This window comes from Serinus canaria, chromosome 1, assembly GCF_022539315.1.
Source record: "Serinus canaria isolate serCan28SL12 chromosome 1, serCan2020, whole genome shotgun sequence".
NCBI lineage: Eukaryota > Metazoa > Chordata > Aves > Passeriformes > Fringillidae > Serinus > Serinus canaria.
In genome coordinates, this window is record NC_066313.1 from 47892019 (window position 1) to 47910631 (window position 18613).

General features: G+C 41.1%; 1 protein-coding gene across 3 annotated transcripts in view; it reads right to left on the reverse strand.

Moving 5' to 3' along the window:
• The window catches only part of STARD13 (StAR related lipid transfer domain containing 13), a 291026-nt gene that overhangs the window by 101940 nt on the left and 170473 nt on the right, over positions 1-18613 (reverse strand). Inside the window, exon 1 of one of the 3 annotated variants that reach the window (XM_009102875.4) lies at positions 11278-11695. The exons of the other annotated variants lie outside the window; for them this stretch is intronic. Coding sequence (XP_009101123.1) covers positions 11278-11446 — 169 coding nt within the window. The 5' untranslated portion in view covers positions 11447-11695. Of the gene's footprint in view, positions 1-11277; positions 11696-18613 lie in introns of those variants that run through there. 3 annotated transcript variants of the gene reach the window in all.

Here is an 18613-nt window from a genome sequence, read left to right on the forward strand (position 1 = left end):
TGCAGTAAACAGGATTGCAACATCTGATTTGACAACTGCCACTGCCATAAAGATATAAAGATGTCCACTTCTGCTAACAAAAGGATGGAGCGTAAAGATTTTTGCTGAAATCAGCAAATTAATTTGTAACTTTTTCATTGCTATAAAGTTGCAGTAATTGTTACTCAAAGGCGGAAGTAAAATTTTACACAAATGCTAAAACCATCACAACAAGGAATCCAATTATTTTAATGGATTGTTAAAAATGCACCACAGTTCAATGTTTTAAACTCCTGGTACAAAGCTATTTGCACCTCTTAAATATTAATCCTGGTTTTAAATAATTTTCTTTTAGCTTAAACAAAGTAGCAGACCTAAATTCACTATGAATTACATCAGTAGTTAAATATCTAACAAGAAATTAACATCACTATAAATCTATTTTACATTTTACAATGATTATTTAGGACAGCTGAGCCTCATATATGCTGAAAGAGTGTGTCAGCATACAACAGCTGCTGATAAAAACCAGCATGTGTTGGCGGGAGCTTTTTGTTTTCTGAAGATAATTAAAACTTGCTATAGTTTTCCAGCTGCTACCGAGTCAATAAGGAATACTTTAAAAAAATGAGTGGCACTTTTTTTATTAGCTTTAAACGGATTGTGGCTATGTCTATTGAATATTCACTTAAGACAATTATTCTACAGTTTTGGGGTTTCCTAAGTTTTTTAAAAAGCAAGCTATAGTTTGAACCAGAAAATTTTCAACTGTCAGCTTCAGGTGCTCAGGAGGAAAAAAGCATTCTGGCAACAGAAATGTTTTGCTGAACAAGAAAAGCTACTCATTCAACTACTTGTGTCCTTATCCTTAAAATTCTGCGTACTATATATATTCAGATTGCATTTTAAAAGCTCTCTCTTTTGGTCTCAGCATTTTTTTGGAAAACTTTCTGTTCTTAGAAACATTCACAGGCACCATGGAGCTGTAAAAAGCCTTGTCAGTGTGGGAGTCAGTGGCTCTGCAGAGCAACCATAAAAATGCCAACAGCTTTATACCGAAGAAGTCTCAAGATGGGGGAATTTCCAGGACTTCAGACCACAGTTTTCACATAATATCATACCTGGTGGCAGGTGAAAACTGCCTTCCTGCTTGTACAACAGCTTTTAGGGCCCATGCCCATCAAGAGTCTAATGGTAATACAGCAACTTTCTTAACCAAAGTCTTCCACAGAAATGGTCCAAAACACAACTTTCTAGAACAATGGAACTTCAAAGGTCTGAGACACTTCGGAGTAACATATAATTACTTAACAGAGTAACCTAAATGACCTCTCCTTGCAGTTCTCATTGCTGGTGGCTTTCCATGAGCATCTGGAAACTGGTGGAAGCTGGTTTGCCCTCTCTGACTAAAAAGATAACCCAAATAACGGAAAAGGAACTAAATTGCCCTCAGTGATAGTCCAGTTCTCTCACACATCTTGACAAGCTGTGGATGTCAGAGGTCAGATTACAGCACTGAAATATGTATGGATCATCTGCTTTGTCAGCCTTAAAATAGACTTTCAGTACTGAACATTAGAGAAAATAAGTATTACTGAAACAAAATGTAATTTAATTTTTTTCTTTAGCAATTGCAATTGTTTCCTTTTAAACTTCAGAGCCCAGAACTAATGAATTGATCTTCAGATAAGAGGCCACTCGAAATAATAAGACTTTCAGCAAATAACACTGCCATTATGCGCCAGGGAGCTGAAACGCTTATTATGCAGTTCAGTGAAAATTCAAAAGACACAAAGAATTTGATATGACTGACAGCAGCACTGTCTAAAAATAGCTCTGCATAAAAGAGAATTAAAATGTCACCGGAAATCTCTTCCCTCCTTCAGAAGCTGCTGGTAAACAGAACTTTCTTAGTCTGAACTGACAATTGCCCCATGTGCACCCCTTTGCCTCTTGCTGGCACCCATGGCCCTTCAAGGCTGTGAGCTGCTGGGGAGGGATGGTCCCAGGGGGGAACTGCAGCCACGCATCTCCCCAGGTAGCACCACTGATGCCATGTCTGATCAGCCATCACCACGATGAAGACAGCTCCAGCTTTCAGCATGAAGCACTGGATGAAGATAGAGCAATCCTGGCCATGAATCAGTGCCTGTATTATTTGATCCAGGCTACAGCACTCAGGCAGTAGTATGAAATGCAGCTTTTGCTGCCATGGCTCAGGTTTCGGCAAGGGTGTTTAGTTTTAATGCAGAATCAGCAGTTCGAATGATAAAGTTTTGGAAAAAGTATTCTGATATCTCAGTCTGTTGATTTGGAAGGAACTTTTAAGACAGATATTGCTGAATTTAAGAGACAAGAAACTCCTCTTAACTCTGGATAAGACCTAGGCAGACTGCCACACTTTTAATGAAGTGAAGCTAAAAGGATGGCAGTTTTAAAATGTCCTCAGAAATACATATAAATATAGCTGTAAAAATGAAAAGAAAAAGAAAAAAAAAGTAGAGCCAAGGACTTACTGCCTCACCCTCTGTGCCAAGCACTAACTTTTGGATTTTACATTATCCCCTTCAGATAAATGTTTGCAGGAAGAGAAAGCCATTACCTCTGAAGTTACAAAATGATTAGATATTCAGCTGCCGCCATCAGATGCAATTAAAGACACAAAACTTAGATTCATCCTGCAGAACATTAAAGTTTGCCAAATATATCATGAAAAAGCCACATTGTGTGGCTCTGAGAGTCTTGTCCTGTTCAGACTCCCACTCCCATATCCAGGGAAAATGAAACATTCTGTGCTTCCTGAAGTTGAAACGATGGAAAAGGACTGTGCCTTTCACACGAGTGAAAGATGGCAGCCTTGTGCCATCTGAGTGTTGACAGAGATACTGCTTCCTCCTCAAATCTAGAGTCACCTTACGTCTTTGGTCCCTTTTCAAATCTTGGGTCTTTTGGAAGGACACTTGATGATGCTGCAGTTATTGGGATCAGCAATATGATCTAATTATTTTGAGTGGTTTTTGCAAGTTCTGACCTTACGCAGATTTGGGACACTGATTTCAAAAGGAGAAGGATGGGGTTGTGGTTATCTAATATGAAATGTCTGTTTCACAGTATGAGATAATAAAAATTACTTAAGTACTTGGCGTTTTAACAGAATTTATTTCTGCATTTTTGCAGGAATGAAAAGGCACTCCATGTCAGGATACATTTACTTTTGCATAGTGTCATCAGAAACTTCAAGCATTAAAAATTGTATTACCTCTTTTGAGGGATAGTACTACAGAAAATTTAATACTGGATCTTTAGACCTTGTGAGCAAGGTTTTTCCTCATTTTGCACCTTCTGTGGCAGCAGCAAGAAGGGTTACAATTACACTGCTAAATGAAACACAGACTGATTCTTGTTTTTTGGTCAAGTGGCATCACTCACCTCATGTCCTCACTACCTATGACTAGTCCTCTCTGAGGCTTAGTCTGAGCTGAGCCAGCTGGAGAAGCCCAAAACAGAGCCAGAGAATCTGCTCAGCAGCCCAGGGGGTACTTGAAGCTCACCTCCCATCTCTTTTATTTAACAGCACAGATAAGCCCACTCAGACTCACAGGGACATTTTACTGCTGTACCAACAAAGGAAGGTGATGTGTTAACACCTAATATCTGCAGGGAGGAGTTTCTGGATAATAATGTGGATAAATGGACATTGAAGTAATTGGCCCAAAGGATAGATGCAATAAGGAAGCGGGAAGTGTTGTCAGAGATCTAGGGAAAAACCACTTGGTTCAGCATGTGCTGAGGGGTTTGGAGAAGCAATAGTTCTTTGCAGAGAAGTAAAAGCTGTACCACCATCCTCATTTCCCAACCCATTCAGCAGGAAAAAGCTGTGTTGCCTTTTCTTAAAGCCGAGGGTGCTGTATTTTCCTGCAAATGATTGCAGGAAGGAAGCTGAGAAATCTCCCAGAAAATGGCAGGTCTGGCAGGTGCTGGATGCCAGTGGGTGTGTGTTTGTGACTGAAGAGGATAAAAGCCAGAATTAAATTAGAGATTTCAATTTGAACTTACTGCTTTTATCCATATTCCTCAACCATTCAAGTGGTGAAGGACTAGAAACAAGCACGGCAAAATCAATCAATAAAATAAACAAACCATGAAAGATACTAGTGACACATTAAGGGGGGGAAAAAATCAGATACCCTCTAGGCTATGGGGACTAAAGGAGAGAGATGACAATAAACAGATTTTGGTTCCAAATCCTGAAAACTTTGCTCACACAAACAGACCTTCCTCCAACCACAATCCAATTAAAAGAGAGCACAACTATTGCCAAAGGCCTGTAACATCTAGCTCATTAAAACAGTACCAGTTGACATTATTAGGATATATTTTTTTTGCTCCTTTACCACAGGGGAAGGTTCATCTGAGTAAGTAGCAGAGCTGAGTCCTTCTTTGGCAAAGGGCTTTGACTGGAAAGCAAAATGTCTGGTATGTTCCAGGCAGGCAGTTTCCATGCCTGGCAGATGGTATTTACTTAAGATGTCCTGCACAGCCCATTATTTTAAACCAAGTTACTTTGTCAAGTTTACCTAACTTATCACAAGGATTTTTCATCTCTGTGTCTGTATTAGCCAAAATCCCAGGTGTTTGGAGCTGCTATGGAGCGATTGTTTTCTCCCCGTAGAATTAAACTCGGTCCTGTAACAAATGAGAGGCGAAAACCCACGAGATGTTTTCAAACTGAGTCACACACATCCTTTTCAGCCAAGCCATAATACTCTCAAGCCCTCTGAATCATACTGTCTACTCTTCAGCAGCTTCTGAATAGTCCAGCTCAAGGTGCTTGAGCCCTCCTCTCTCCCACCATATCATGGTGCTCTTCTGTGACCCATTAAACTGGACCTGAAAGGGGAAACTCCTAAGGTTTTTAAGCAAAAAGTGCACCACCACAAGGCACAAAGATGAGGGGTTTCTCATTTGCTCACATTTATATATCTATAAAATGAGTATAAATAAGAAATGACACAACTCGTATATACTGGATCAAACTCACAGGACATGTAATTCATCATTTTACCCTCCAAAGCAGCTATTAAAAGGTGTAACAAACTCAACTGCAGACAATTGCTTCATAACTTAGTAACAAGGGTCCTGTTTGCTCAGTCCCTTAGGCACTAGTCCAAATATATGTGATGCCCTACATGAAACAGCTCATATATTTGTTTAAGTGCAATTAAACATGTGAGAATAGAATATGATAGGAGTAAGATTAAAAAATGAGTGAGGCTAAGATGCTATCATTGACTACACAGCTTGCACAGGAATAAAAATTAAAAGCACATAACCATCTACTGCCAAGAAACAATAGTATCTGTTTGGAACCTAAAACTGCATATTTTTTTAAATTAACATTTACAGTGCTCATGGTACAAATACTGCACTTTATTTTCAGAGATTTCTGTATAAATACGGATATAAGAAACTGAGTAACAAAAATTTTATATATATATATATATATATTCTCTTAATTAATCAACTATTGTGAATCATTTCCATTTTACTTCTGTTATACAGCATTTTATATGCCACAGTGACTTATCACTCCTTCTAAATTTAAACTAATTCCCCTTCTGATTATTATCACTCTAGTGATTTATTTATTGAGCATAAATCTTGCATTTATTGGCTTAAATGTCTTTTAATATTGCTGTCTTTACTTATACAATGGGGTTAATATGAAATTGAGTCTCCTCTATGATCAATGCAGAAGATATATAGCACAACTACAGCTGTTCATTTCACAATTTCAAAATAAGAAAGCCTCAAGTTAAGATTTCACCTTGGCTGAAATCCTGCTTTCAGTGAAATTGAGAGTAAAAGTCTCCTAACTTATAAGAAGAGCCAAGATTTACTTTTTGGTGTCCAACCTGCATGTGTCAGCTGAAGTGTCTTTGACATTTCGTGGCTGTGAAGCTTTAAGACCAGAAATAGCCACTATTAGTGAATCCAATCTTCAGCACCACACAGGCTACTCCTAGTTACATATTTGAACTTTATTGCCAGATAGTGGCTCCAGTGAAGGTTTCTCCCTTTCAAATGTCCTGTTGTTTATGAAGAACAACTTTTTAAAGCTTTAATTAGCTGGACTGCACTCTTATATACCAATATTGTTTTTAATATAAACACATCTCAGGGCACTTTGAGCTTATAAATACCTCTAAGGATGCTCACATTTTTTATGTTAAAGTTTCCCACAAATACTTCAACCATTTCAGAGGAAAAGTACATATTAAAAGTATTTTTAAAAATCCTATTATTTAATTGAAGAACTCTAGTTTCTTCAAGTCTAGGTCTAAGGACCTGAGGAAAGAGTGTATAAGGAAGAAAAGATGATGAAGAAGTTTCAGGTGAGATAGGGTCTCAGTTTCTAAGGGACCTTAAAGAGTGTATGAAACAACCTACCCAAAGATCCCTCTGCTGTGAGCACACACCTGCCCCACACATATCTAATGGTGGAAGGGGGTGGACCATGTCCCAGCTGAGGTCTGCAAAGCAGCTCTGCAGCAAAGGATGTTCCTCCTGGTGCCCTGGGCAATCCCAGCCCCAGTTCTGTCCCCTCCTGTGTGCCTGGGCTGGAGCATAGACAGAAGCACCACAAGAGGAGGCACCGGGGGCTGAAAAGTGGCTACAAGGTGTTGTTGCCCTGAGTTCCCAGCTTACAGGCTTGAGACAGCAGACCTCCAGCACTGGTCAGAGATGACCTAAGTGAGGGTGTTTCTATCATTACCACCAAGGCTGAATCTTGTTGGTTAATATTTCACTTTCCTGTGTTCAGTCAGTGAGGTTTAAACATGAGCAGGTAAAGTGGCCAGCATCCAGAACAAGAGAAAGGCTCCAGTTCAGGTTGCCTGAACAACTGTATTTTGTCCTCTTTGTATGTCTGACCAAACTCACAGTCTTTAATTTTTTAATTGTATCCCATTTCCCATCCTGTAATCCACACCTGTGTGCATACCAGGAATTTTATGTGGGCTTTTTTAATGCAGCCTGTGACTGCAACATTTTCACCTCCATGACTTCCCTCTTCTTCTTTTGAATACAAGAGCATATTATCTCTTATGGTACAATAATTGTTGAAATTTAAGCCACTTGAATTGCATAATGTTTTCCAAGTCACTTGTACACCTCTGTAACACTTTCCACAAATTCTACTCATGCTTAGAAAAATGGAAGAATTAAACACCTTGAACTAATTACAAAGGGAAGACTATAAGACAGAAAAGTGCATTTGTTTGCACTTCTAAAACTCACTCACACCAGACAAATCCAGGTGACCAAAGGTAATAGTAGACATACAACATCAAAACTGAAATTGCAACACATAAGACTATAAAACATTTGCTGAGTGTTGAATGGAGTGTTTGCCTTGAAAAGTTGAAAGTTTGATTTAATATGGCTCCACTGAACAACTTCCCTCAACTGTTCTTGCCTGTGGACATAAACAGACAAATTACAGGACATTACACACTGTGGGCAGGAATTTACTCACTGAGAATAGGAATTTGTCTTGTTTTCATTTGTTTCTTCATATTACTGTCTTACTGCATGTGCAGGTGAATAATCTAATTTTACTGTAGATGAAAGGGAACATTTCTTTACCAGCCTGTCTGTGCTGGGGCAGATGCGGCTTCACTCACCTTGACTTACACTCTACCTGTACTGCACAGTCCAATTTAACATTTTCAGGGTAAGGCCTTAATTCTTCATTAATTTTTACCTACAGCTACTTTTTACATTTTCTGTTCTGCACTGAGTTTAGCCATGTACTGTAAAAGAAATAAAAACTTTGTGACTCATGTAATATAAATTCTTGAAGTCACCACCTTATTTATTTAAAGAAAACATGAGTAATCGTTGATGAATTCTCATACAGTTACTGCATACAGAGTTTGAATAAATGTCTCAGACCAAGTGTGCTACACCCTGTTCCTTTACACTGAGGCATGTGTCCCCTTCAGTGTGGAAACGAATGGCCTTATGGGGGAAAGGGAATCATCAAAAAGATCACATCTTGAAATTACCTGTTTAGTACCTAACAGATAATTACCACTCACATTCACAGGCCACCTCATAATTCTGCCTGAAGGAACTGGTGGTGTACACGAACTAAATATTTAGGAGTTTCAAAGTATGATCTGATTGAAATAACAGTCTGGTTCCTGTCATTTCCCTTGTGGGGATTTTCTTTTTAGAAATTATTAAATAGTTTAATTCCTCTAATGACTCATTTAGTTTATTTTTAACTAACACCAAAGGAAAATACAAAGGAAATAGTCTTCAGCAAATGTGTTTTTCAGGGAGGAAGAAAAGCTGTATTGCAATATAATAGCGAAAATTAGCATAGTTTAGAACAGTACGTGCAGCTAATGACTGAAAAGCTAGCAGTATGTGCAACACTTTGTATCACACTGCATTACTGACCAGGAATGGAAGCTTTGACTGCTTTATACATTGTAAATTTGATATGTTGTAATTTTGTAAAACATTCCTTTCACTAAGGAAAAAATTTCCCTGATATAGCAATCCTACTTCAGGTGCCTCCATTCTGAAAACCAGCAAGTGAAAAATAACTGGATAAGCAGCAGAGAGCAGGTATTCAAACAAGCCCCAGGGCAGCTTAGCACTTAAACATGTGGCAGATCTGTTTTCAGCAAAGTAATTAACAAGGCAGGAGTCACTATTCCAACAATCTTAAAATGCAGGCTGGATCTTTTTCCAAACATATGCTACAATTCAAATTATTAGATTGGAGAGGCACTAACCCAAGAACTGGGGTAGCTGTGCTCAAATACTTTGTCTTAATGGCCTTAAAATGCATAACTCAAAGATACACAAATTCAAGCAACTAAATAATGATTTACATGCTTTACTCAACTGAATGACTGAAAGCAAGTTTTGGTTCTCATCTTCCATCTCCTAATCTACTTTTCAATATATTATTGATAAGTTTCTCTGTGGTGCTCTGCTAGTTATGAATCCTGTTTGTTAATGGGGTAAAACTCATTCACCTCTAAAAGCACAGCCTGATAACTCCACTCATTTTAGAGTACTCTTCCAGTACCCTCTGGGAAAAGGATGGGGACTGATCCAGTACCCTCTCACTGCTTACAGTCTGAACAAAGCAAGCAGAGAGGGTGACATGCTGACCCAGCAAAAGTTGGTGAAAGTATTGTGGAAGATTGATGGATCTAGGCTTTTCATCCAGATTGTAAACTGGATGTTTCAAATTGAGTCATATTGGCTAGGCTTACATTTTTTTGGTATTGCTAATACAACTATTTGTATCAAAATAACTAGTCATTACTTGGGGCACTGTAGAAAAAATGTGTGCCTTGGTTTTACACTAGATGTGCGTCTGTCTACATATGGACTTACAGACAGTCATCAGCATCTATCTGTAAGCCCATCATTTCCTTACTGATAATGAACTGACAGTTGACCAACAGTGGATCCTGTCCCCAGCTTACATCAATAAAAGAAATAATGTATTTATTCTTAGTGACCCAAAATACATAAATATTTCATATACTGAACAGTAACATGCATCACATGATCAAGGTACTATACAAATATAATTTCCACAGCTCTGTGCAGAACAGGTTGGAAAGCTGTGAAAGAGAAGCAGAGGTCGTTCACCACAGACTGACCATCCAGACAACAAGCTGCAGGAAGAAAAGTTACAACTTTGAAACTTCCCACCATGCAGCTTCTCCAAAGTCTCAGCATCACTGGCTCACTTTGGCAGCCCTGGCTGTCCCAGACAGATTACAGGTTACAAGAGGGAATGTTAAACAGCACCATGACAGGTAGAAGAGGTGTGTTAATCCACCACATCCTCAGTTAATGCTGTTTGAACACTAAATTGGTACTAGCACTGCACCCAAAACATTTTCAAATAAACTTGTAGAGAAATAAATTACCCTTTCTTTCCATTCAATCCAGGCCATACACTGGGTACACAGAATGACATAATATCCTTCCTGAAATCAGAGCTGCAGTGAGGACCAGTATCCTTCAAACACAACCAGTTCCTGAGACTGCCTTGCAAACAACTACATTTTCCTAATTGCCACAGAAACTATCTTTTTTGTCTTTTTAAACCTAGCCAAAGAATTATGCATTGTTTTCTTTATAAATGCAATAAAATTTCATCACTATATTCTGTACTTCTGCCAGAGTTTGACAGCCACAGATCTAAAGAATCTTACTGGAAAGCAACACACAAAAATAGCCATTCCATTTAACTGCTGCTGGTCAAAGCCTCACACCAACTGCTGTGATATTTGCCAGATATGAAAGTGAATGATGTTATCTCCATGCCTGCCCCTAGTTAGCAAAATCAAACACCTTTTTGCAAGCTGTCCAGAAAGTGGCTTTTATCATCAGGAATTTTTTTTTCAATTTGACATTTTTCTGCATGTAGGACCACATTCACTTTGGAAACCAGTGCTCTTGAAAACAGGATTCCATACAAAGCCATGATCAATACAAAACTATGTATTGATTTGCTTTTCAACCTGGAAAAATTGTAGGTACCGTTGGTTAGGGTTTTTATCTTTGCCATTGTGAATATGATTTTAAATTGTGTGCACAGGCCAAAGGATTTGTTCTGGGGCCAATCTGCATTTAGCTTTAGTGCCATAGACAGACATTCAGAAAAAACCAAATCGATACATTTGTAATAACTGCTTAGATAACTGCTTAAGCAGCTGTGGAAAGCCAAGTCAGCAATTATTTTTAAGGATATGTGACAGATTTTCTAATGCCCTGACAGTTACACACACTTGTTTCCAAAGGATGTTATCCCAGTTGCCTTCTTCCAGTCACACTGGACTTCTGCTTCTTTTTTAATTGGGTGACCATCTATTCTTCTTTTGTGGGTTACCATGGGCAGGTTTGACCTGTAGCAATCAGAGCAGATGGGCTGGTGCCAGTAACTGCTTAGACAGTCAGACAAGGCGAAGTTCAGCACCTAAGATACCACAGTAGTTTATGATTAAAAGGTAACTTAGTTAAATCGCTAATCATGCACTAGCATTTGTCTCCTGGTGCTCGGTGCATGTGTGTATGTGTGGAAACAGAGAGCTATGAATGACTATTTCAAACCCTGTCTCTAGCCAGATTAATTTGGAATAGAGACAGGAAACGAGTCTGAAACATGAGGCATTAAAACCTGCTCTCTTACGAAAGAGCAGACCTGCAGACCCTGCGCCAACGCCGGGCTACGGAGCGCTCCTGCCAGCAACTCACCTTGCTGAATTTTCGTCACCAGCTGGTGACGGGCGAGAATCCTGCTGGTCCTGTAGGGAGGGCGCCGGGCGGGCGGATCGCAGCGCCAGAAGAGCTCCTGGCCCTCGGGGGACACCGCGTTCAGGTAGAAACAGGCGGTGCCCGCCGCCCGGGGCACCTGCTTCAGCATCGCCGCTGCCCCCGGCCGTCCCGCCGCGCTGCTCCCGATCGGAACCAGGGCAAGGAGAGCAGGGAGGCTCGAAGCCCCAGGGAGCTGCGAGGAGCGAGCGCTTTAAACGCAAAAGGAGTGCCAAGACCTACTACAGCTCGGGATTCCGGCTCTCTCCCACATGATCCGCACGGGCCAATCGCTCCCAGCGCAGCCTGTGGAAGTGAGCCTGCCGAGCGGGACAGACAGCCTGCTCCAGCCCGGCACCCCAGCCCCAGCCCCGCACAGCTTTTCCCAGCCCCAGTCTGTCCCGGTTCAGCCCCAGCTCCACCCTTCCCGGTCCAGCTGGCACAGCTTTTCCCAGCCCCAGCCTGTCCCGGTCCAGGAAGCACAGCCTTCCCTAGCCCCGCACAGCCTTTCCCAGCCCCAGCCTGTCCCGGTACAGCCCCGCACAGCCTGCTCCAGCCCCGCACAGCCGGCCCCAGCCCCAGCTTGCCCCGGCAGCTCCCCGGCCGGTCGGAGTTTACCCAAGCACGGAGGGGCTGCACCGGGCCGCTTCAGAAAGCAAAGAAGAAATAGTTGAAAACGTTCGGAAATGCGTGTTTTAGAGTATTCAGGGCTGCCGAAAACCTTTTTCTCCTTTACTCTACGCTGCCCAGTTGTTGACTCATCTCTGGAGATGATGCCCTCGCTTACTTTTCTAAAAATCATACCCCTGTTTGCCAAGAAAAAAGTCCGTTTACGGAAGGGCTGTCTGAATCTCCAAAACCACACGGTACAAGGAGCACTGGAACAAGCAAAGCCCTTGGGATGAAAAAAATTCAGCAACACCTAGCAGCAGCCACTCAGCAGTAAACAAAACCCAAAAGTCCCTAACATTAATGCTACCAAGAACTGGTCACAGCCTGGAAGAGGGAAAGGGGATGGAGATGTTCTCTGTTATTCAGGTTCCTTGCCACATCATCTTTTTTGTTCTTGTTGGTTTTTTTCAACAGAAAGAGGGGCACATGTTTTCATTCTTATCCTCACATATCAACTACTGAGTTAGCAGAAGATGCTATTTCTTTAATTAATCATATGGAAACAGAACACTGCCACTTTATCAGCAGGAGGGCAGCAAATCTGAGTGAAAATATACTGAAAATGCCCTCCTAGTCCAATAATTTTTCATTATGTTTAAAAATACCAATATTTTGTATTAATACACCCCTAGTGTGTGCTGATTTCTAAGAATTATGGGAAATGAGCGATTTCTAAGAATCACAGCTCAGAAATGATGCTGCCACCTCGATGCCCCTTCCCATGAGACCAGTGTCAAGCTGGGGTGTGGCAGGTGACAGCACTATTGAAGTGGCTGCAAGCCCCAGGCAGCAAGGGCTCAACCCCCATCCCAACTCATGGCGGATCTTGAGCTCCCAAAACTCTACCTGAACATCCATCTGCAGTGACATTATTGTCTGTGTCCTGTTCCCCAGCCTTAAGGCCAACAACTTCTCACGACATGCCATGGTACAATGGAGCTCTCCTTGCACTCCTTGCCTCCCAGATACTGACCAGGGCAGGGCCATCAGGTGGCACTGCTTGAGACCTGCCCCTTCACAGAGGACAGGGAGATATAGTCACCTAAACATGAGATGGGGAAGGACAGCTCTTGTTCACAACTATTCATTAAAATTTTGCTCCATGCAAACCCCTTTAGGACATGGTTTTACTGTGATGCAATCTGTTCTCATTACACCTTATGAATTTTATTCCTCATTAATGTGAGACTTGTGCAGTGCCATAAAATGGAGAAATATAATTCCAGGTACTAGAAATTTAAAATGAATGCTGTAGACTGGAAGCTTTCATTACCTGTTATTACCATTAACAGCACCTGCAAGGTCTGTATGTGCTGCTTTTTGCTCCAGGTATGCCAGCATGGTCTTCTCTGAGGCTCTAAGCAGAGACTTCAAACTCAAGAGCAAAGACAAGGCATCACTACCATCTATATTCCCAAACAGGGCTGGGCACTGGCAGCCAGGCAGTAGGACTGACCAGTCTCCTCTCTGCCCAGCTGTGCAAAGAGGAGAGGCAGGTGTGAGCAGAGAGAGCCTGAACACCAGGGAAGAGATGGCTCCCATTCCTACCCCAGCTTGCCAAGCCAGTGTGTCAGTCACTCTGCTGCCACCTTTTCAGAATAAATATCCCAGAGACTCTCAAATGTCAATGACAGTCACAGTGTTTATCCAAAGAGACATTACCTCCATGCAGTGAAATTCAGATTTGATTAATCTACAGTTCTTTTATCTAATTCTATTTTTAAAATGTCATTGCTAATGTAAAGCAAGTATTAACATTTAATACTACTCTGCTTAAATATTCAGAAGGATTTCTTTTTCCATTGGAAAATGCATTGACTTTTTCAGCTAATGGGATTCTGCATTCTTCCTCGCAATACTTCCAAAGTCTAGGAAGCAGTTTAAGAGAAATGTAATGCTTCAAAAATCAGTCCAAAGAAACAAAAACCACAGCAAGAGCCTAAGTAAGGTGAATATACTAGTGAACACGTCCACCAAGGGATCAGCAAACCCAGTTATAGGCTTGTAACAGACAGGAGAGTTCCAGCCTCAGTGTCCCTGTGACTGCCCATCCCTTCCCATGTCCCCACCAGAGGGTAAGGCAACAGGGCAGAGCTGCCCCGCCAGCTTCCCAGCAGCTCATCTCAGAGGTCACAAAGGACAGAATAAGAAGCCTGTGTTGCTGAATGATGACTTTCCTCTCAGACACCAGGGTCCAAACACAACTTCAGAGCCAGAGGGTTGCCCCAGGCTCGGTGCTGACGAGTGCTGCCTGTGCTGAGGCGGAATTCTTTGGCTTCAGTCCAGTGCTTGCATAGTAGTCAAATAAAACAAGAAACAACAAGAGTTAGCTGGTCTTGTGGTGCGTGTTTGAAAGCTCCTGTGCTTGAAGTTGTGCATGGCGGAAGAAAGAAGTAGCCCTCCTTGCATACTTTTAAAATGACTGTATCCTTGTCTGGTGACTGCCTTGACACTCACTGCTTATTTTCAAAAATGTGGCATTCAGACAAGGAAAATCCTTTGGCCATCAACCTCTCAGACAAGAAGTACTAGAGAGGTCTAAGTTGTTATATAATAGCACTAATTAATATTTCAGTCTCAGTCTACAGACTGTTTCTGGAATAGTTAATAGAGCAACAATGAACTTCATGCTAATGCATCTCATAAAAGCACTTCAAAATAAAAGCTTCCCCGTGCATTTTACAAGGAAATGTAAAGGGAGGGAGCTCCAGCATACACCTGAAATTGCTGCCAGTCTTGACAGAAGCATAGCCCATGAGATGACAACCCAACCCCATGCTCCCATGTTGTGACTGATCCATGCAGGAAAGGAGATTCCTTCATAAAACCATGTCTGGAATTAGTGGGGTTTTCTAAAAACAAATCAGAAATGTCCACACTGATATCTATAGTGTAATAACCATATGTCACATCCAAAGTGACAATCAGTGACTTGATGGATACTGAAATATTATGGAATATCAGGAATCTTTAACTAAAGACTTATGCACATAGCACAGTGCTTCTGGTGACTGCATGGACTTAGTATAACTGGCAAAGACAGCTCAAGAAGTCATACTCCTCTCTATATGCATTCACAGGCAAAACTGCAACACTTCATTTCTGTTAGCTGATTTTTATGTCTCTCTGACACCTTTTCTCCCTGAAATGGCACTTGGTATGAGAAAGGAGTAAACTACTGGCAGGAAAAGTCGCCCCAGGGCTGCTCATGGATACTGCAGTATCTCAAGCAGTCCTGGAGATCAGCTTCCTTTTCACTGTGAGTGGCATGCTGACATCAGCTGGAGAAAACAACACAATGTACTCTAGAAATGTCAAAATATATTTGATAACAAACTACTTTAACAATCTACTTATGACTGGCTTTTCTATGCAAGACAACAGTGTTTGTTTCTACAAACCACCTTGGCCTTAGAGTATTACTCCAGGAGGCAGTGCTTCAGTGGGGTAGTTGAGGATAAATTGAGATGAACATCAATTTCCCATTTGCATTACTATAAATAATATAAATATAAATATAAATATAAATATAAATATAAATATAAATATAAATATAAATATAAATATACAACTGATTTTATAGTCAGGACTGCTGATTCACATCTTAGAATGCACACCTCCCAGTGAACTGTGAAAAATGTCTGTAATGTTGTACCTGGCATGGAGTTCTCCAGGCTTGGATTGAACCTGCTGTTCTCACACAGTAATCAGCCACTTGATCTTCCCGAAGTGACCCATTTCCCTTTTATTGTTAGTTGCACTTATCTCGTTATTTCACATCTAAAATTTAATGGCAACTTGACAGCCTCTCTTCATTAGAAAGCACTGGTTCTATGAGAACAAAACAGTTTCCTATCCACTAGAGGAGCACATTTGTTATTAACATTAGTGACATGTAGTTAGAAGAAGCAGGAAACTCTTGTTTTCAAGACACAGAAGAAAAAGACTCAGGCATGTGCTTTCAACTTTCTGATCTCTGGACTCCCTTCTATAATTCTGCAGGTAGAAGAATAGTTCAGTTTGTTGGATTATGGCCTAACTCCAATACCTTATATATGCAATGTGTCCTGGATACTGAAGTCCTATCCACATATCCCTATCCTACCCACACGTTCTATATTTCTTACCTGTCTCTGCCTTTAGAGATGCCTGCACAGCAGCTCATGTAGTAAGTACAGGCAGTTTCTCCTTTCTCAAATTCAAGAAGAGAAAAATTTCACATGCGGGAAACCCAAAGCTGTGTTTAAGATGAAGTTGTCACTTACTTCTCATCTTGAATCCTATCTCTGGGACCAGGACTTTTAAAAGCAGAAGTTTATTCCCTGCTGTTTAGGAAAAATGTTTTATGTTGGAACACAGACATTTGTTTGAGAGTTGCTTGCTGGGATTACTGCAGGCTGCAAACTCTTTCATACAGGGCATGAAACAGCAGGGAGTCTAGAGCAGCCAGAAATGCTTCCCTCTGGCTCAGTGGCACTTTGACTTTCTTCCTGAGGCTGTGCTGGGGCACTGAGGCTCTGCAGCTCATCTGGGGCAAAAGGAAAATAGTTTATGTGAGATTTCTGCACTGCCAGGAAGCGAGATGGAGACAGCTAACAGCCGCATGGAATTACAACAGAGGATTGTTTCACTGGAGAGCCCGATACAGATGTGCTCTGGAAGAAAGTCAGCTGCTGTGTCAACTGTCTGATAGTGAGTTTTAAAAATGAACAGTGCTACACAGGGCTTCTTAAGCATGAGAGATAGGCTTACACACATCCTTGAAGATAAACTTCAAACTTGGAGATGAGGCTTCTGAACAGTACATCATATTCTTTTCTTTTCTTCCAGTGTCCCCATTCCAGCATCAGAGGACAATCCATTTACATTTTAAGACCCACATGTTCAATGAATAGTACTGCTACATAAAATACCTCCTGATTACAAGAACATCAGCAGCCTGGCCTCAGCACAGAAGCAGAAGATTAGAAATTATGTGCAGGAGAACAACAGTAGTACATGTAGGGAACAAAAGGATGGCAGGGAGGTGACTGACCAGCCACCCAGGAAAACTCAGGGAAATAAGGACACATGCAAAAAGCCAAGAAGATGAGGGTCAAGGCAAGAAAATATGATTCATCTCATCAATTCTCCTATGGAGGTGCTCAGGATGTTAAATAAGCAGAGTGAATAGTAACTGATTTGCTGAAGGCTCCTCCAAGATCTTCTACCAAGCAACTATAAAGAACCACAGCTATCACAGATAAAAAGGAAAAGACCACTTGTGGTTTAATGACAGCTTAAAGACAGGAAACAAAAATAGTAATAAATAATCTGTGTTCACAATGGGATTAGGTTCCCAGAGGATTCACACAGACATTAGTGTTGGAACCTGTTTTGTCCACTATCCATACATGAGTTTTGTAATGGGACTGAATAATCAGCTGGGAAAATATAATGATGATATCAAAATAATGTGTCAGTCAGAAATTGGTTGTAAACACTGAAGGTGTTTACTACAATATTGACTGAGAAGGCCTTAAAATTTAAGCTTTTGAAGGCTGATAAATGTATGGGACAAAAAACACCCTAAAGGTAACATCACAGTGCACAGTGATGAGATTTAATGGGGCTGTTATCTCTAAGGAAACAGGTCTTGGAGAGGTTTATGAAAAGCCAATAGAAGTGCTCAGTAGGAACAAAAAATAGCAAAGTGGATTTAAAACTTTTTGGAAAAGTAATTGAGTGCAAACCAACAAATATGGTTATGCTATTACAAATGTCTGCTCACCATTTGGTAATTATGAGGTCTTTTCTCACAGTGGATAAAGTTGGGAACAGTAAGTGGGGGTAGGTTCAAAATGAATGAATATAAATAGTTCTCCATATATGTATAGCTGAACCTTGGAAGTCATTGTGAGGATACTGTGGTTGCCAGAAGTTGGCAGAACTCAAAAAAGGATGAAATTCCTGGAAGAAAAATTAAGCAAGGGCCATTAAGCACAAAATTCCAGCTTGTGGCTCAGGACATCCTTGAACCACGTGAAAGCAGGTAGGATATACAACATGTACAAAATCACTATATGCCTTTCCCAGCATTCTGTTTTTCCAAAAATAGCTGCATCTTCCCACTGCCCAGCTGGCCATGATACTGGGTTGGTCTGACCTGTGGCCCCCCACTGGTCAGACCAACCTGAGCTATCCAGTGGTACCATCCCACAGCCTATGAAAATGTGGGCTCCTAACAGCACACCTAGTGCAGAAATGCATCAAAATAACTGCTCCTGTGGTCTGTGGCTGCAGTGTTTCCCTGGGCACAGCCTCTCTGCCCTCCTGTTACATTTGCTGGTGAAGTGTAAGCTGCTGGTCTGTTTGCCACAATGTCAGGCTCTGAGGATGCGACCTCTCTGTCCCTTCTGCTCTCCCAGGGGCTTAGAAGGGACCAGGAGCTCCTGGATGGTTGGTAAGATCATTGGAAGGGGTCAGTTTTAAATTAGCCTGACTGCTAATTTAGGCATTATGTTCTCACTCTTCTTCAGTTTTCAAACATTCTTCCTCAATCAAACCACACCAGCATATGAACAGAGACTCCATTTGCCTTAGCTGAACTCTTCACAAGCCAGGAATA